A 20250-nucleotide genomic window follows, 5' to 3' on the forward strand; every position below is an offset into this window, starting at 1 on the left:
AGCTCCTACGACCAGAAGCTCACTAGAATTAAGGCTCAGGCTGTGACCACAGAACAGACTCAAGGCACAACGTGCGGCCACACATATGACAACCAGAACCTTGGCTGGACGTTCACTGTCCTCTCACGCACTGCTTTGCCAACCTTCTTCACACAAGGAGCACTGGGGTAAATGGAGGCCCTGGCTTGTGGCTGGGAGCAGCTGGCTGGGACACTCCGGTTCCCCTAGGCCGTGCCAGCCCAGCGGGGGCTGCGGAGGCCAATATCTCAGTGCACCTTGAAACCACTTCCCTGGACTATCAGTGGGCACCAGCACATAGGAAGTTCTACTCCGACTACCCCACTTAGCTGGAGAGCTAGGCCCTTGTGCAGGGCATCAATGAAGGCCTCGAACACAGAGAAACCACTGAGAACTTGCTAGTCTGTGTTGAGGTGGGCTCCTCTGTCCTCAGTTTATATTTTCATATGGTATCAGGGCAATGTCAGCCACGTGGAGAAAGTCTTCACAAACTCACAAAGAGGTACCCCCCTGAGTGAAAACTCTGGGCCCTGAGGCAGCCTAAGCACGGGCATGTGGATGTGGTTGGGCCTGGCACAGCTGCCTGGGCACCCTCAGAAAGCACAGGTCCACCACTGCTGTGGCTGGGATGGTCCTGAGAACAGACCAGTTTCTTCTGGCTAAGGGCTGAGCTGCCCAAGACCCCCGCTCACCCGTCCACCCACTATCCCATCCCCTGTAAACGCCCCTCTATGAGCCATTTCCAGCCACCTGACCTGCAACAACTCTGCTTACCGTCTTCACAAAGTATAAGCTATCTTCACTGTCCAGAGGTACAATTCTAAAAGAGGAAAAAGATGGGAGATGTATACATTAAAGACTTATTTAGTGCGCTGAAATTTATGATGTTCTCTTTCGCATTGGCGATGTTAACCCATAGACCCCGATTTCCCTCAGGGACTTTCAAAACACTGGGTTGCAAGTATGCAGAAATGATATGTAGGCCACTTGTAGTGAATTATGTCCAGCACCCCACCCTTTGGGCTTTCAGTAGGAAGTACGCAGGCTAGAGGGTCTCAGGGGAGCAGAGACAGGCCCAAGCCCAAGCCCAGAGTGATGTCACTGCCAGGTATGCGACTATGAGAGCACCCACGTCAGCAGTTACAAGGCAGCCTCTCCTCTCTTTCTACTCCTAAAACTTGCCCCAAATGAGAACGAACCACAGCCACACACTTACCTTCCCTGATTAGTCACAGCGTGTATATGAAAAGCCATCTTGGAGCTGCAGACCAAAAACAAAACAGAACAAAGTCAGTCTGCTCTTGCTGATTCCTGGGTTGGTATCCTTCCCAGATGCTTGCCTCTGTAGCAAACCTGCTCTGGACCCTCACGGCCACCCAGCAAGGTATGTGTCATCCTTGCCTTTCATAGATGTACCTTAGATACATCAGGCATCTTTCCTGGGGTCTCATACCACCTGCAGGGGTAAGGCAAGCATTTAGCTCCAGTCACGGCCCTGCCTCTGTGCAGATTCTCAGGGCTGTCTTGACTTTTAGATCAGAGCAGGAGAGAATTGTGTGACAGGATTGATGTCCACCTTTAGGTCAAGCTGCCATTCCTGCTCTGAGGCTAGGCAGAAACCATGTCTCTGCTACCCACAGTCAACTGCTATGGGGTAATGGCCACAGTCAGGGCTCCAGAGTTGAGCATACTGAGGAATAACTAGAAAACCCTTCTGGCTTCAACATATTTTGTTAAGACAAAGTTTCTAAACTGTATAAGTTTAATTTCTTGCTTTAACAGGTACTGGTCAATTGCACACTTAATTCTTACGTAAATTCACGGTTTCCCCCTCCTTCCCTTCTCAGGAAAAGATCTGCTAACTGGATGGAGTTTGAGGGTACTCAGTGAAGTAACCCCTGTGGAGAGAAGAAAGTGGGCCTCTAGGCAGATGCCTGGCTGTGAGAGACTCTCCTCTCATTGCCTGGTGTTTCTCCTTGTTCCTTCCTCCAACTAGGTGGGTACGCCCATGCCAGGGGGGCCTTGGATTGAGAGGAGGCCTGCCCTAGGAGGTGAGTGGGCCTAGGCAAACCCCAAAGAAAGGAGTGGAATGACTATATCAGCCATGTCTACGGCAACAGAGACGACCCCTGCTGTAACAGCAGCTAACACTTACATGCCAGACACTGAACTCCCAATCACTCTACCAGGAGAGTACACCCTCATTTTCCAGACGAAGAAAGAGATGCACTCTGTAGAGCTCCCTGACTTGCCCAGGGTCACACAGATGAAAGGCAAAAGAGCTTTCTCAAACCCAGGTTTTTCAGGAATAGACAGTACAGGTCTTTAGGGAACAAAGTTCCCCTATCCCTCTCCTTTCCTGACCAGAGAAACAAGATCCAGAAGACCCAGAGGAAAGGAAGCCTGAAGCAAGCCCTAAGCCTTGCACCAAAGGGGCTATTAGAGGTTATCAAGGGTAGGAGACCAGTGCGACTCAGGAACAATGCTTCAATGGGCAGAGGGTGTGGGAACTTCCTGGAATAGCCCCATGGCAGGGTTGGGAGCCTTTGGGGTTCTGGCTCTTTATTCCATTCCTGGAGCTGCAGCAATAGAACTCTTCACGGTAGATCAACTGACTGACACCTTTCTAGATCAACTGACTGACATCTTTCTAAATGTTCCTTCTCAGTATGCAGGGCTGTAGTTGTAAGAAAATGTGGGGCATGGAGATGGGGTAACCCAAGGCACTTCCCAGTAGTGTCCTTAAAGAAACTCCCCAGTATTGGTATCTTCTGTCTCCTTTGAATAAAGGTGCACAAAGTGGTCCTAATGTGGGGTAGTCAGTTGAGTGGACTGGGCTTGTGAAGGTTTAGCTACAGAAGGAGACCATACAGAGACCTGCTGTGATGTGCTTGCTGGGAGATGTGTCACCTTGGGAGGACTGCGAGGAAGCCAGATTCCCAGACTGTCTAGACCCCGAGACACCTCCAGGCTCAGGGTTCCTATGACTTGAGAGGCAGAAGAGGCCCAGGGCAAGTCTCTTCTAAGCGTGACTATCTTCATGTGCCCAGGCCTCTGCCCCTAGCAAACCCCATCACTCACCTCCTTAGCTTCACCTTTGTAATCTCTGAAACCACAGGTCTCCTATGGTTTTGGTATTAATCTGCCTCACATTCAGCCTTAGAACATGTATGGGGCTTTTTCTTATATAGTTCTTCTATCTTTGGCTTCTCAGATAAAGCCCTGATCATGAATGATCCTCCTTCATACCAAAAACCAAACCCATTGCCGTAGAATCGATTTCGACTCATAGCGACCCTACAGGACAGAGAAGTGGTGCCCCATAGGGTTTCCAAGGAGCCGACATTTTGGTCAGCAGCCTAATGCCTAACCACACTGGAACTTTTCTCAAAGAGGAGAATGAATATAAAATACAAAAGTTTTTTTTTTTTAAACAAATATCCAGAAAAGTGCCTTATAGAAAATATCAACCGTTGCCTACCGTAGGGCTGCCTTAAATTGCATCAGCTCATAAGAATCTAACCCAGATCCCAGGGTTTGCTCTGCTACCTCCTTGGCCTGTAAAACCAATAACACAAACAAAGGCAATTAGCTTTCACAGCAGGAAGAAGTACACACATGACTCATAGGGAGAGCAGGCGAGCCCTTCTAACGTGTCTGGGAGAAGGCTATGCCGCTCCCTGCTACGTGACTACTTTGTACACATTGACAGACTACGATGAAAGCATACTGTTAAGGGAAACAGGTGCCTGCTTTCTTCAGGCTGGGTTCACAGGAAAAAAAACTTCATTCAAGCAGGTGGGCACTGGAACTTGATCCACCTGAGAGGTGTAAGCAGCTGGGCTGGTGCCAGTGGATCCCGGAGGCACTGTGCATCAGAATGTGAGGTCTGGAAAAGTGCTCTGGGTGACTTTAGTACCTGTTTTCTCCTCCTTTCTCCCCTGGCCCTGGGGAGGACCACTGCCCTGAGAGTTTCTGCCAGAGGCTAAGAATATTCAAAGAGCTAGAATTAAAAAAGATCAGTTACAAAACAAAGATGTAAATAATGATATTGAAGGACAACCCGTTGCATGGCATAAGCTTTCTGCCACACAGCCGCTAAAGGGCAGAGAAGTCCCAAGTCAGCACCAGGGATTTGAGTTCAGTGAGGAGGGGAGACGGTAGGGAGCTGGTGACTACGGCTACAGTCTCTCTGGTATCTACATCATACACAACCTTTCCAATGTCAAATGGCTTCCTTCAGGAAAGGTCCTATTGGCATTGGGAGGCATCATGCCGACTCTTCTCATCTCCTTACTGGGTCAGATATAGGAATCCAACTCAGCAGGGCAGGTTAACCGCAAGACAGCAAGGAAGATAATGGTCAGAGGATAAGAACACACGTGAATGTCTAGAAAAGGCAAGTCAGATCTTCTGTTCTTTAGGCTTTTTTTTTTTTTTTAAACACCGACTTACAGGAACTCAAATTACATAGCTCAAAAAAAAAACTTACCTAACTTTATTAGAGTTCATAGTAGAATAATTTACATTTTTTTATTTTTTAACTTTTAAAAGCCTTATTAAAACTATTAGACAGAACAACATGTTACAGCATGATTTTTCTTTAATACAACCAGAGGTCTACTAAATAAGTGCTGTTTAGCTGTCACTCATAAGACAACAGCACTATCACAGGCGGTAGGAGCTTGGCACTCTAAAGGCATCTCTGCCTGATGCCAGCTCCACCAAGGCCCAACTTCACACAAAATTGAGCACCACAAGGTATCCAGAAAATGAACAGATGGATAGCAAGTTTTACACCAACATAGCTACTAAGGAAAGAGGACCATGGTATTTAAATTACCTTTGTTAGACTGGAGCTTTTAGCATAACATGCAATGCCAGCCAGAACTGCCTCAACAACTGCGGCGTATACCTGGGATAAGAGCCTACTTTAAAAACAAAAAATAAAGGTTAACTACAGCATCACAGAGTTCCAACAAAAGCTGCAAGCACGCAAGTGACATTCTCCAAGGAACTGATTTTTAAACAAAAGGAAAAAAGTGTAAACATGGAAATCATTGATTTCTAAACCTTCTAAAAATCATGTGCTCCAACTGATTTGTACTTTGCTCTTATTAAACCATCTTAAGAAAAGCCAGCTCCTCTGAGTTCTGCTCCAAAGACCAATCCTCCCTGTTTATAACCCAATAGGAGAAAACTATGCGGGTGCCCTGACCCCTCTTTGTGCAGGTGCGTCAAGATAGACTTGCTGCTTTTTCAGGGCAACCACACCACACCTTCATGACATCTCCTCATCAGGCCTGCTGAAGGTGGCTGCTCCTGGAGCCTCAGGGGGCAAGAGAGATTACCCAGCTGAGCAGAGACTGGGCTCCACTTACATAAAAATTAAACAGCTGCAGTCCACTCTCCAGGCAGCGCGCCTGATCTAAACAACAGAGAACGCTTCTGAGGGGCTCTATCACCTCCCTTCTACCCCAAACCTTGCTCTTCCCCTCTGACTTCTTACTTCCCAAGGTCATTATATGGAGGCTTTTTCTTTGGTAGAACTGGGACTGAAGACTGCCAGAAAGGCTCTCAGAAAATCCAAGTCTGCTTTCCTTCAGGGCAGGGTTTTTCAACCTCGGCATTTTGGGCCCCACGATTCTTTGTTGTAGGGGGTGGGCTGTCTGTCCTGTGCATCACAGAATGTTTAGCAGCATCTTTGGCCTCTATCCACTAGATGCCAGGAGCACCCCCAGTTGGGACAACCAAAAATGTCTTCAGATAGACATTGCTGAATGTCCCCTGGGGAGGATGCGTGGCAAAACTGAGTTGAGAACTACTACTTTAGGGAAAGGAGGCCCAGATTTACAGAGAGAGGGCTCATCCATGAGGTTCTAGAAGGGAAGGAGGGGTGCCTGGCTTGCCTGGCAGAGAAATGATAAACCTTACCTAACGATTTCTATTTTAAGCCTGTGAGAATCTTTTAATAGGTAAAGGAAGGTGATAGGAGTTTGAGGGCTGGAAGGAAACACAGAAATGATCTGGTCCAATCCTCTCATTTTACAGATGAAGCAAATGAGGCCTAAAGAGTTGGAGTAAGTGGTCCAAGGCCACAGCAAATTAATAGCAGACCCAAACTCAGGTCTGCTCTCAGCCTGGTGCTTTTTCCATGTGCTACATCACATTACCATCTCCTCCCATTTTCTTCTTGGCACCTGCACCACACCTCCACACTTTAGGTAAAGATCTGAACTGGGAAGGAGAAGAAAAAGGGAAATATAAAATACTTAGACTAAAATGACAGCTCCAAAGGTCTACAATATATCCTGAAGATTAATGGCCATGTAAGGACAGATGGCCCTAGTAGGAAGGGGCCTGGCAGGGACACTGACAATGAGCTTGGTCACTTTCAGGTGTTGGAATCCTCTACACTTTGACACTAAGGGTGAGGTTTCATAGAAGCCAACCCCAAAGATATGTGACGATAACTCCCAGCTTGATTAAACCTTCCCGAAGTACCAACACTGGTCAGGCCTCCTCCTGCTTGACCTTCTCCTACACAGACCCTCAGACAAGAGCTCAGCTCACAAGCCACCTGGCTACCGACATATACAGTGGTCTAGATGGGAGGCATACAACCCATGACAGGGAGGGACAGCTCTCTGCCTGGATGGTGTTGCTGTTGCCTTCACTAGGTCTCTACAAGGCCCAGTTCCACTAGTCCTGAGGTCTGGCAAGTCTTCTGACGTAGGCCCAGGCACTCTTCCATATTAGTCCCTGAAACTGGGCACCAATGGGGCTCATCCATGAGGCCCTAAAAGGCAAGGGGAGGTGCCTGGCAGGACTGACAAAGCCTTACCTAAGTGTAAGACAAAATGTCTAGGGTACAGAATGAGGGTCCAAGGAAGTGGCTAAGCATAGCTCGCAAGGGAAGCACGAGCAGCTATAAAGCAAGACTGCATCCATCAACATGAGGAAATAGCTGACTTGCTGCTAAGTGAAGAAAACCCTCAAAAAAACTACACACACCACTATGATTCAAAACCCCAAAACCAAACCCACTGCCGTCAAGTTGATTCCGACGCATAGCGACCCTACAGGACAGAGCAGAACCGCCCCATACGGTTTTCAAGGAGCGCCTGGTGGATTCGAACCGCTGACCGTTTGGTTAGCAGCCGTAGCTCTTAACCACTATGCTACCAAGGGTTTCCCCACTATGATTAGAGCTACATAAAACCTAAATGCATAATAATAAAAGAATAACATTAAGAAGTGCCAGAAAGGAGGAATTATGGCTGATTTTCTTTTCTCTATTTTTTCACATTTTCTGGAGTGTGATTATATTACTTGTATTATATACATATTTTTCCAATATAGCTTCATGGGTCTTAACCCTAGAAATTTTGGACTCAGTAGCGGTGGAATTGGGCCTGGGGTACTCATATCTTTGAGAAGTTCCTTAGGTGCTTATTTGTGGCCTGTCATTGCTGGCCTGTGGAAGCCCTGGTCTGGGCCTTGCCAGTTTATACTGAGACATTTATTTAAGTAATAATAAAACTATATGACATTCGTATTTCGGAAGGAGAATGCTTTTTGGAATTCAGCAGCTTCAGCATTAATGAGTTTATTTCCTGTCTTTGGCTTCCTGCTGCATGTGGGGGAGAGAAGTCAACACTAGGACCTTTCTAAGGGTGCACAGCTTGAGTTCAGATCCCAGCTCTGCTCCCTAAGCCTGGGTGTCAAATCCTGAGCAAATACTCCTCAGACCAGATGGGGTTTCACACAGATTCACTCAATGAGTTTCAGGATGTTTTATTTTTAGGGAGGCCCCCAATAAAAACTACACTATGTAGAAAACATTAAGGAGAGCTACATCGTTTATAAGCATGGGTGCTCAAAGTAGGAAGTTCTGTAGCGAGGAGCAGGTGGCAAAGCTGGCAGGGTCCTCTGGCCTGGGCTCCAAGCTGAGAGACAGGGGTTGGGGACCTCCTTGGAAGCTACAAAGCTCTGTGTACCTCTTAAACCAGGTGTCCTAACCACTGCTGATCTCAAAAAGGGAGTAGATGGGACGGCCACAACTTCTGGATAAACTCAACTTTAGAAACCCATAATCAAAACAAACCTTTTGCCATCAAGTCAATTCTGAATCATAGTGACCCTATAGGACAGAGTAGGACTGCCCCATAGAGTTTCCAAGGTGCTCCTGGTGGATTTGGACTGCTGACCTTTTGGTTAGCTGCCTTAGCTCTTAACCACTACGCCACCAGGGATTCCCAACTTCAGAAAAGAAAAAATAAAAAATAAATGAAGACTTACATTTGCTCAGTTTTCTTGGGCAGCTTATTGTCATCACCTGTGATGTATTAAGAATGTGACAAGATCACAGGACATGCAAACATTTCGCAAGGAAGCTAGACTTTCTTAAACTTAATTACAAAGAGATGTCAAGAGCTACATTATTATTTAAGTTAAATCCAGTACAAGCACAAACAACAGCAAAACCAAGCTACTCCTGGAATCTTCCTGGACCTCCACCCTTTGTCTGACGTTTCCTCTTTCACCACCCACCCAACATCACCACTGAACACCAGAGGACGTGTGAAATCTGAAACTCTGCAATGTTTTTGCTTTCATTTTTAGTATTTTAAAATAGGAGGTATAAGCAAGCAAGCTGTGTACTGCCTTTTTCTTCATCTTCTTAATCGTCTGACCTAAGTCATGCTTCTTTCTAGAGTTTACTGGCCTATGTAACACCCAGGAGAAAAACCTGCCTCTGACACACTGTGTAGTGGTGCTGAGATCCTCATCATTCTAGAGGTTCTCCTCCCCATCTCTTTGGATATCTGCAGTTTCCAGTTATCTTCGCAAGACAGGAGGCCTGGTCAGCCCAGCCTTTTTGGATGGCCCCGCAGCATGGAGCCCTTGCTCCTGTGAGTGTTCACAGCTCCGGGGCATCCTTCTCCCATGGCCCTTCCCCACTTTTCCTCACAAACAGTCAGGCAGGCACCTGGCTGAGTTTTCAAACTCTCTTGCAGCCCATACCCCCTGTAATCGTCTTTGCCTTTCTTCTGATACTGAGCACATGATCTTACACATGGTTAGACTTAGTATATATTGAACTGATTGGTTTTTTTCTCCTGAAATGCATTCTGTGAGAAATGGTTAGGTACATCCACTACCCAGCTGTACTAAGAGAGGGAGTGAGAGGCCCACAAACTGGGAATCATGGGCTTCTGTGCAAAGTGGTAATCATGAGTCAACTTCTAACTTATGGGAGAAGCCATAATATGGGAGAAACGACTATGGGGACTTACCCAAGTAAGGAATGTGAGTAGCTCCAAAAAAGTATGTTCTAGAGCAAGCAAGGGGTCCCTTTGGGGAGATGCACTGTGCCACCTGGATGTCAGAAAAAAAAAAAGGAACAGGAATTAGGTGTGTCAGGAGTGTGACTTACTGCTATAGAAACAAAAAGTGTATAGTTAATGGAAACCAATTTTATTTTACAAACAGCTGATTTATGATTTCATACAGGCATGGTGAAAAAAAATCTCCTTTTTCTTCCCAAAGGTACCTTTTTTGTGTTTTTTTTTTTTTTTAATAACTGTGGATATATTCTGTGGTTACTGTTGGGTACTCAAGTCAGCCCAGGATGCTAAAGAATTCACAACTTAGAAGACAGAAAAGAGGAATCGCACTTGGGTTTTGAATTCCATTAATATTCAGTGCAGAGCTTGGGTGAAATGGCAGGGAGATGTGCCGGGCACACCTATGCAGGAAAGGGTGGTGCTACCCAGGTCCTCACCTCCATGTGTATTTCACCTCCGCACATTAAGGCTTGCGGAGGAGAAGGTGGTTTTTATGTGCTTATTCTTCTCCCCTACTCAGTTGTTGACTGACACAGAGATGGGAATAGATGCCATTCTCTTTGGGAAATCTAACATTCTCTCGTTAGGGGTTGCAAAATGCCACCACAAGAGCTAACAGAAAAGAAATTAGCACTACATAGAAAAAGTAGCTAAATGTGATACACATATTCATTCCTACTTTGCTACATTGCTTAAGGAAGCCAAACCAGAATATATGGCACTTTTCTATGATATTGTGAAATCCAAGGTACAGGTTTGAAATGAGGACTTACTCTAATCTATAATTTAGTAAACATGGATCCATATTACCATGACCCTGAATGAAAACTCTCTTATTTCTAATTGTCAGTTAATATATGTATCTTCTCGATTAAAACATGATCCTTGGGTTTCCAAATTTTCCTTTTTTTTTTAAGTGCTAAAAAATAAATTTGGGTAAGCACACATTAAAGTCAAATCTATTGCCGTTTACTTTAGACAATAAATTGGTACAACAGAATTTGCAAATGTAACATAAAACCTGTTTCAATAACCTGAGCTTCCATGCTTTATACGGCACTTACCATTTAGTAAATTATTCACAAATGGCACAGAAATGGAAAGGGTGGGCATGTTACCTAGGACTAGAGCTGAAGACGAAGGGTCACAATTTGGGGCCCGCCAGCCCCAGGACCAGATTTGTGATCTCATGGAAGTCCTTGACTACACTGAATTTCTGTGTTTGTAAAATAAAGATCTGACGACAACATTATTATTATAGAAAGCTGTATAAAGACCCCAGCTACACTTTCAAAGATTTCACAGCACCATCCTCACTGACGCTCCTACTAATCTGTGAGATTCTTGGAGGCAAACACCATGCCTATATATTCCCTGCATCTAGCACAGTGATTGGCATAGAAGAGACACTTAATACGGATTGTTAAATTAACGAACGAAAGCCCGTTGGCTTTGCAGTCACACAGCTCTAAGAACAGAAACCGGTTATACTGTTCACAACCTAGGCGAGCATTTCTTTTTCTGTTTAATTTTTTTTGAGCTAAAATAACATAAAATTAATCATTCTAAAGTTTAGAGTTCAGTGGTGCATTGGTTTTATCCTCATATTTTCTCTCTTTCTTCCTGATGTTCTAAGATTCCTTATCATTTCCTCTCTGTTTAGACAGAACTTCTTTAGTCATTCTTTTAGGGTAGGTTTGTTGCCAACAAATTCTCTTAGTTTTCCTTAATCTGAGAATGTCTTGATTTCCCCTTCATTCCTGAAGGATATTTTCACTAGATATAGAAATCCAGGCTGACAGTTCTTCTCTTTTAGCACTTGAAAAATATTGTACCACTTCCTTCTGGCCTCCATGGCTTCTGATGAGAAATCCAATGTCATTTGAATTATTTTTTTTTATAGGTAAGTGCTGTTTCTCTCTGGCTGTTCTCAACACTTTTTGTCTATAGTTTCCAGAAGTTTGACTATGATGTGTCTTAGTGTGGATATCTTTGAGTTTATCCTATCTGGGCTTCACTCAGCTTTTTGTCTTTTGACACTCAGGTTCATGTCTTCTGACAAATTTGGGAAATTTTCAGCCATTACTTCTTTGAATACTTTTACAGCCCCACCCTCTTTTTTCCCTCCTTCTGGTACTCAGATGACAAGACTACTGCTTTGCGATAGTCCCACAGATCTGAGGCTCTGTTCCTTTTCTATCAGTCTATTTACTTCCTCTACGGCTGGGAAATTTCTTATGTTCTGTTAAGTTCACTGATTTTTTTCCTCTGTTCTCTCCATTTTGCTACTGAGCCCATTCATTAGGGTTTTATTTTAGTTATTGTATTTTTTAGTTCTAAAATTTCCATTTGGTTCCTTTTTGCATCTTCTATTTCATTGCTGACACTTCTTTTTTTCCATTTATTTCAAGGGTATTCTTAACTGTTCACTGAAGCATTTTTATGATGGCTTGTCTAAAATCCTTGTCAGATCATTCTAACATCTGTGTTATCTCAGTGTTTTCATCTGATGACTGTCCTTTTTCACACAGTTTGAGATCTTCAGTGATTTTTTTCAATTGAAACCTAGATATTTTTTGTGGTTTCCCTAGAGTTTGCAATTACGTATTTATAACTAATCTAAGTTCACCTTTGAATTACCCTATATCTCTTCATCTGTAGCACAGGTAGCCTGGAACAGAGTACTCCGATTTCTTCCCTCTTGTCCCTTATGACATTGCTGTCATTCATTTCGCTTGTCCCCATGCTATAATAACCCAACACATTGTTACTATTTATTACGTTAAACAGTTATCTTTTAGATAATTAAGAATAGGAAAAAAATGTTTATTTTACCTTAATTTATTCCCTCTATGATGCTTTTCTCTATGTAGATCCAAGTTTCTGACCTATATAATTTTCTTTTTACCTGAAGAATTTCTTTTAACATTTCTTGAAAGGTAGGTCTTCTGTCAATAAATTCCCTAAATTTTTGTTTGTTTGATAAAGTCTTTATCTCTCCTTTACTTTTTAAAAAAAAATTTTACATAATATATATAACGTATGCCATCTCAACAATTTCTACAATTCAGTGACATTGATTACAGTCTTCATTCTCCTTTGCTTTTGTTTTATTACGGTAATATATACATGACAACACATACAACATTTTACTGGTTTCAACGTGGACACTTCAATCACATTGATTACGTTCTTCAACCTGTGCATGCATTTTTGCTCTCTTTTTCTAAATTATCCCACCACATAACATATCTTCAATGGACTCTAAGCAAAAACTCTCTTGCCCCCTCCCTCTTGCCCCGGTAACCACTACTTACTTTTGGTTTCCTGTATCTGCTTATTTCATATCAGTGATATCACACAGTATTTGTCCTTTTGTGTCTGACTTATTTCACTCAGCATAATGTCCTTGTTATGGACTGAATTGTGCCCCCCCCCCCAAAAAATGCATTTTGTAAATCCTAACCCCTATACCTGTGGTTTAGAGCTGACCCTCTACTTTACCAAGCATGAGGTCCTTCTCCACAGACTGGTCCCTCCTGATAACATGTTCAAAGTACTTGAGACTATGAGGACTTGCCATCCTCACTTCTAAGGAACATTCTGGCCGTCCTTCTTCCAAGACAGATTTGTTCTTTCTTCTGACAGACCACGGTAAATTCAATATTCTTTACCAACACCATAATTCAAAGGCATCAATTCTTCTTCGGTCTTCCTTATTCATTTCCAGCTTTTGCGTGCACACATGAGGCGACTGCAAATATCATGGATTGGGTCAGGTGCACCCTAGCCCTCAAAGTGACACCTTTGCTTTTGAACACTTTAAAGAGGTCTTTCACAGCAGATCTACCCAATGCAATACATTGTTTGATTTCTTGACTGCTGTTTCCATGGTGTTGACTGTGGATCCAGGTAAAATGAAATGCTTGGCAATTTCAATCTTTTCTCCATTTATCATGTTGCTTATTGGTCCAGTTGTGAGGATTTTTGTTTTCTTTATGTTGACGTGTAATCCATACTGAAGGCTGTAGTCTTTGATCTTCATCAGTAAGTGCTTCAAGTCCTCTTTGCTTTCAGCCAGCAACCAGCAAGGTTGTGTCATCTGCTTATTATAGAATGTTAAGGAGTCTTAAGTCAAGGTTGGTGAGCATTTTTTCTTTCAATCCTTTAAATATTTCACTCCATTCTCCTCTAATTTGCGTGGTTTCTAATGAGAATTCTGCTGTAATTCTTATCCTTGTTCCTAGAGGGTAAGGTGTTTTTACCCTCTAGCTTCTAGATTTTCTCTGTCTTTGGTTTTCCGCAGTTTGAATAAGATATCCCTGGACGTAGAGTTTTTGGTATTTACGCTGCTTAGTGTTCTCTGAGCTTTTTGGATCTGTGGTTTAGTGTCAGTCATTGTCTAAAAGTTTTCTGTCTTGCTAGACTGTCCCTTTCCTGGTCCTTTGGCTAGAGAGAACAAGCTTTCCTTGGGGCTTCTTTGTCTACAACCATTGGCATTTCTGAGTTGTTGGCTTCTTCAACTCCAAGTATGGTATATATGAGGCAAAAAGAAAACCCAGTGAACTCACCACCATCTTGTTCCTTTGGTCCTGAGGTCTATAGTAAGTCTGCCTTCTTTTTCCCAACTTTTAGAGTTTTCTTTTGTTCGTTTTGTATGTAATGTCCAGGGTCTTTAGTGGGAAGAATAGGGAAAATCTGTCTACTTCATCTTGCCAGAAGCGGCAGCCAGATAGTATCCTCTAGTTTTGAGTTACTACGTGTAGACAGCAAGTTAAGATTATACAAAGAGGCCTGTGCCATTTGGCATTTTCTACATATTCTAAGAGTGCTCTGGGGGTTAAAACAGGGCCCAAACCTTCAATTTACAGGGCAGCAAGATTCTGACGACACACCTATTCTTATAGTCCTTCCTCCTGGACTAGCCTGGAGGCAGGTCTGGGGTCCCAGCTCAGAGATATCAAGCTACATTCTTTTAGGTCACATGTTCTCCAAATCCAAATTAGAAAATAATAATATCTACCTCCCCAGCTTTCCTGATTGTCAGAAAATTTTAAAAACTTAAAATTTCATTAAGATAGCATAGACTTTTACAATTACTGCACTCCTATATTCTAGTCTAATGTTTTCTTTAAAAGAATGTGGCTGACAATACCATCGAGTGCAAAAATCTCCTCTCTGGCATTCTTAATAAAAGAAGATTGATCTATAAGGTTTATGTCCTTAAATATTAACAGTCAAGACATAACAAACTCAGGTTAGTAAAGCTATCTATTTTCAATTTAATTTAAAAATATTATTCTACTACTCTCTCTGACAACCTAAAGAGTTTGGGTTGTGAAAGTTTTCCCTTTTTCCTTCAAATATTTCAAAACTGAATATGATGTTTTCAAATTATGCCCAGTACCGATACAAAAATGGAGCCCTGGTGGTGAAGTCGTTAAGAACTCAGGCTGCTAACCAAAAGGTCCGCAGTTTGAATCCACCAGCCATTCCTTGGAAACCCTATGGAGCGGTTCTACTCTGTCCTATAGGGTTGCTATGAGTTGGAATCGACTCAACGGCACACAACAACACACAAAGATACATGCGGCAAGTTTCCAATTCTTTTCATCCTTAAAAAACTTCAAGTTCAGGCTTAAATCAACACAGTAACTGGTAAAGTCTCTCCCCCTCCCCTCTATTTGATAATAAACCTAATTAAGCACCGGGTAGTCAAGCCACTCACCATGTGTTTGGCAAAGCTCCCACCAGGGCCAGTGCTGCGTACCAGGTGCCCTTCTGAAGGGAAGTTAAAGTTGCCAGCATTCAGGTTTTCTCGTGTGGAGTGATTACCAAAGAGAACAAATGGCTGCCTATTAGGGCTAGAGATGCAAGTCAAAAACATGTGATTAGAAAAGTGTCTCTTGGCCAGGGTGGCAACTTCGCATGTCCTGAGTAAATTCTCGGGCTTTTTTGAGTGGTATCATGCAGTTTGAGGAAAGGGGACAGGAAAGTCCACCTAAAACTCTTGGCTGGCTGGGTAGGAATCCCAGGTGTCTCCAACTCCCCCTACTGACCCATAGGAACAAGCCATTTTGGGACATAACTAAACTCAAGCCAGGTTTATATTTTTGGCTTGTCCTACTTCTTGAGGAGTAAGTTCTACACGTTTGCTGTCCATGATGCAGCGAGAGAGCAAAGTCCCAGTTTTATAAAATAGCATTTTAATAGATATACAAATTTTAAAAAAGGATACTAATTGTGTACTCAGACTACAGAATAGTTATCAATTCCTGAATAACTTTCAGGAGGAAAGGGGGAGAGGATGGTTGAAATGTTCTCACCAACACATTTACCTGCCCTTGTACCTGCCTCCTCCTCTTCCTTCCTCTCTTGGCTATACTTTTTTCTGTCACTTTTTGCACGCTCCTCAGCCCACTCTAATCTATCTTCTCAATCATTTCACTCCAAAAAGCTCTTGCAAACATCACCCAATGACTTCCATGTAGCTAATCCAATGGAAGTCTTCAGCCTTTGCTTCCTTGCTCTCAGAAGCATCTGACACCCTCCCAGCTCAAGAGCTGTCGCCTCTCAGTTTCCCTTATCAATCATCTTCCTCTTCTACCTGGCCTTTGAATATTATTAGCGTTTTACCTTCGGCTTCTGCTCTCTCCTCTCCTCTCTCACGATCTACTCCCTAAACCTGTTTGCCCTCCATAAACAGTACCACTGTTCATCCAGGGACCGAGCCAGGCCTGAGAGGCCTCCTTGAATTATCCTGTTTTCGCATCACCTAAATCCAATCAGTCTACGGAGTTTCATTGCTATTTGTCCATTTACCTCCATTCACATGGCCACTGCCCTAGTCCATGACACCATCATTTCTTTCCTGGACAACTACAATGTTTTCTCACTATTTACCTTCCCAACACAGCCGTGCATTGTGGAACCTGGAGTGAGACCTGGCTGCCTCTTCAAAACTTTTTTCTTTGGAAAAAGAAATTAGCAATCAGCTATTCCAACTGCCAGGTGAATTTAGATAATTATGTATGGAAAATGGTGCCGTCAAGTCCTCTTACTTGAGGACTAGTAACGGGTTTTATCTGCTTGACTGTATAAAAGGATAAAATTTGTGTCTTTGCCATCTCTTTAGTGGACTGCCTGTGATGTGCGTCACATTCTGGTTTAATGTTTATTAAATGTTTTAAAAGCTCATTTACTATAAAATTATAGGAAAACAAAATAGGAGACTGAAAAAGCACTGAAACAGAAAAGTTTACAGAACAAGGATTTCTTATCTTCTGATGACTAAACTTGAATTGTAGATTCTCCTGACTCACAGCTTCTGGACTTACAGACTCCCCCATGTCCACCCCACATCCTTTGTCTCCTCCATTTTCTCTATTAATATTGACCCTTCTTCTCTGAGAACTTTACCTGTTTTCAGTTATATGGCTGGAGATCATTCCATGACTGAAATAACTTCTGAATGGCTAAAAAGAAGCCAATATTGTATACATTAGAATCACAATTTTGTAAAACAATCATTAAAAATCCTCATATACATATGTATATACACACACAAACATATATCCACACAATACATGTGATTATATATGACTTCATCTAAAAAATCAGCAACCAATAGGAATCCAAGGAACTTAGAAGGACATTAATAGAAACTTTCTGGGAAACCAAAGAAGTAATTCTTAGCTTTTGTGCTAGGCTAAATGCTAATCAAAAATTAATATCCAAGGTCTATTGTCAAAAGAGTCCAAAATTTCAAAAGGCAAATTTAACCTCCTAATTAATATCTATTGTATTTTTTCCAATTATGCAAGTAATACATATTTATTATCCAAAAAACCTGCTGCCGTCGAGTCGATTCTGACTTATAGCGACCCTATAGAACAGAGCATAACTGCCCCATAGAGTTTCCAAGGAGTGCCTGGTGGATTTCAACTGCCGACCTTTTGGTTCGCAGCCTTAGCACTTAACCACTACGCCACCAGGGTTTCCATAGGACACGATAAAAACCACCTACAATCTCTAAGAACTGTTTGGGTACATTTTCTTCCTATCTTTCTTCTAAGGTAGAATGTGTGTGATTATACTAAAGTTTATTAAATAGTCCTCTATTCTTGGAAGTTGATATTGTTACTAATTCTTCCATATCATGAATAATACTGTAATGAATGACTTTTCATAAATTTTATCTGCAGCTTTGATTATTTTCTTAAGGAGGATCTGGAAATAAAATTATAGGATAAAAAGACAGAAATATATTGCCAAACTGTTTTCCAAGAAAGTTTTATCAACTTACATTCCCATTTACAGTATATGTGTGCCTATCTTATTATATCATCATAAGCACTATTACATGTTTTAAATATATTGCCAAGTTGAAAAATGAAAATTGGTACCTCATTATTGTTTTATTTTATATCTTTTTGATTTTTAATGATATAGAATATTTTACATATGGTCAGTAGCCATTTGGGTTTTCTCCTTAGTTCACTTTACCTGTTTACTTACATCCTTTGGATGTTTATCAACTGAAGTATTGGTGTTTGTCTTATTGATTTGTAAAAACTCTTTACATATTAAAATAAGAGCTAAAGTTTACTGAGGGCCTATGTGTGAACTGTGATAGGCACTTAAATGCATCATCTCAAATACTCCTAGTTATAATCTATGAGGTACATTCTATCATTATCCCCTCTCTACAGATGACTTTCCTAAGACATAAAGATAAACTTGTCCAAGACACAGAGCTAGTAAATTACATAGCTGGAGTTCTAGTTGGGTAGTCATTTGGGAAAAAAAAAAAAGATAAAATTAGATCCATATCTCACATCATACATAAGAAAAAACTTCAGATGGATTAGGAATCCAAATATAAAAAAAATTAAACCACACCAAGTACTAGAAGGGTGAATTTTTCTTTAACCTTAGTTTAAAGCTTTTCCCTACACAATGACTCAAGATCCAGAGGCAATAAAGGAAAAGACTGATAAATTTAACTACATAAAAAAAAATTTTATATGGCAAAACAGCAAGTCCAAAGACAACTGACAAACTTTCAAGAAATACTTGCCATATATACAACAGACAGAAAGATAACGGCCCCCCAAAAAGAACTTTTAAAAACTGAAGGGACAAAGGACCTAAAACTATGCTCTGTGGTTCAGTTAATAATACTGTACCAATATTAAAATGGGAAAAGGACATCAAAGCAAAATGTAAAAATAACCCTCAAACACATGACAAATGTTCAAATTTACACCTAATTAGAGAAATGCAAATTAAAATAACACTGAGATACCATTTCTCACCTGTGAGACTATCCAAAATTTAAAAAATGACAACACAATCTATTAGTGAGGCTGTGATGAAACACATCCTCCTATATTTTGCTGATGGAAATGCAAATGGGTAAAGCCCTTCTGAAGAGAAATTAGGCAACAGCTAACAAACTGCATATACACTTACCTTTTGACCCAGCAATTCTATTCCTACATCTATATACTTCCAATGGGAACTCTGGTGGGATAGTGGTTAAGTGCTACAGCTGCTAACCAAAAGGTCAGCAGTTCAGATCCACCAGGTGCTCCTTGGCAACTCTATGGGGCAGTTCTACTCTGTCCTATAGGGTCAGACGGCAATGAGTTTTGTTTTTTGTTTTTTAATAGGGTCACTATGAGTCAGAATCAACTTGACAGCAACGGGTTTGGTTTTGGTTTTTATGGAGAGGGGACTTCTTTGTAGCATATAATAAAGGAAATGATATCTAAAACAAATTAGGATGATAGCTTTATATTTTTAAAAATAAAAACAAAAACAAAAAAAATTTCTTCTTTCTTTCTGACCCTTCCCTTACATACCTCACCCGCTTGAGATTCAGAAAGTTCCAAGAGGAAAGGAATTTCTGTGTCGAAATTAGCAAAGAAGCTAGTCCACTGGTGTTCAAAAGTCACTAAATCCTAGGAAGAAAATGAGAAAGATCATCTGTTTGGTCATATAATGAGGGTACTTTAGAAAAACAGAATCAATCATGAAACTGCATCTGATCTCAAAATACCAGAACATTTAAATACATTGTTTTAAAAGGTAGAAGTGAATTACTGATACATGCTACCACATGGGTAAACTAAAAGACATTATGCCAAGTCAAAGAAGCTAGACCCAAAAGACCACTTGGGACATGATTCCAGTTATATGAAATATCTAGAAAAGGCAAATCTATGGAGACAGGAAGTAGATTAGTGTTTGCCTGGGGCTGGAAGTGGGAATGGAGACTGATGGCAAGTGGGCACGAGAGATCTTTTTGGGTTGATAGAAATATTCTAAAACTGAATTGTGGTGATGGCTTTACAACTCTGTAATTTTTACAAAAAATCATTGAATAGTACACTTAAAACAAGTGAGTTTTACGGTACGTAAATTATACCTCAATAAAACTGTTTTTTAAAAAGGAGCAATAGCCCCCAAACGCCTTACTTTAGCGGTCCTTATTAGAGGAAGGGAGTTATTTATGAGGCACCCAAAGGATAGTACTACATCCAGTGCCAAAAGGGACACGTCACTGAAGTGCAATTCAAGGGGGCCAGAGAAGTACTGAGGTGCTCTGCACCCTTCCCACCTGACTCCTCTACCTGCGGCCTCTACTCCCTCCCCATCCCAGCTGTGTTTCAGCCTCCTCACTGAACTCTGCTGCTCCTGATCACCATCACTACCTTTTGCTACCAGCTTTTCTTTAAGGCATCATCAGTTACCCCCAAAGCACTAGCTCTGGTTTGCTTGATTTAGATACTCCTGAAATAATATCTTTGTCCTTGTCTTGAAGCTGCTGATAATTTGTACTCAAATTGGACAGTCAGCTTCACTATCCATCTCGTGC

The 20250-nt window shown here is 41.8% G+C and overlaps 1 protein-coding gene across 3 annotated transcripts in view; it reads right to left on the reverse strand.

The window, feature by feature from the left end:
* The window catches only part of DNAAF9 (dynein axonemal assembly factor 9), a 155951-nt gene that overhangs the window by 79304 nt on the left and 56397 nt on the right, over positions 1 to 20250 (reverse strand). For all 3 annotated transcript variants that reach the window (XM_049869255.1, XM_049869257.1, XM_049869256.1), the window contains 9 exons: positions 19235 to 19333; positions 16788 to 16843; positions 15097 to 15232; positions 9318 to 9399; positions 8320 to 8356; positions 4862 to 4949; positions 3500 to 3576; positions 1235 to 1279; positions 793 to 838 (listed from right to left, as the gene is read on the reverse strand). In XM_049869255.1, the coding sequence (XP_049725212.1) occupies positions 793 to 838; positions 1235 to 1279; positions 3500 to 3576; positions 4862 to 4949; positions 8320 to 8356; positions 9318 to 9399; positions 15097 to 15232; positions 16788 to 16843; positions 19235 to 19333 (666 nt within the window). The remainder of the gene's footprint in view (positions 1 to 792; positions 839 to 1234; positions 1280 to 3499; positions 3577 to 4861; positions 4950 to 8319; positions 8357 to 9317; positions 9400 to 15096; positions 15233 to 16787; positions 16844 to 19234; positions 19334 to 20250) is intronic.

Source organism: Elephas maximus, chromosome 25 (assembly GCF_024166365.1).
Source record: "Elephas maximus indicus isolate mEleMax1 chromosome 25, mEleMax1 primary haplotype, whole genome shotgun sequence".
Taxonomy (NCBI): Eukaryota; Metazoa; Chordata; class Mammalia; order Proboscidea; family Elephantidae; genus Elephas; species Elephas maximus.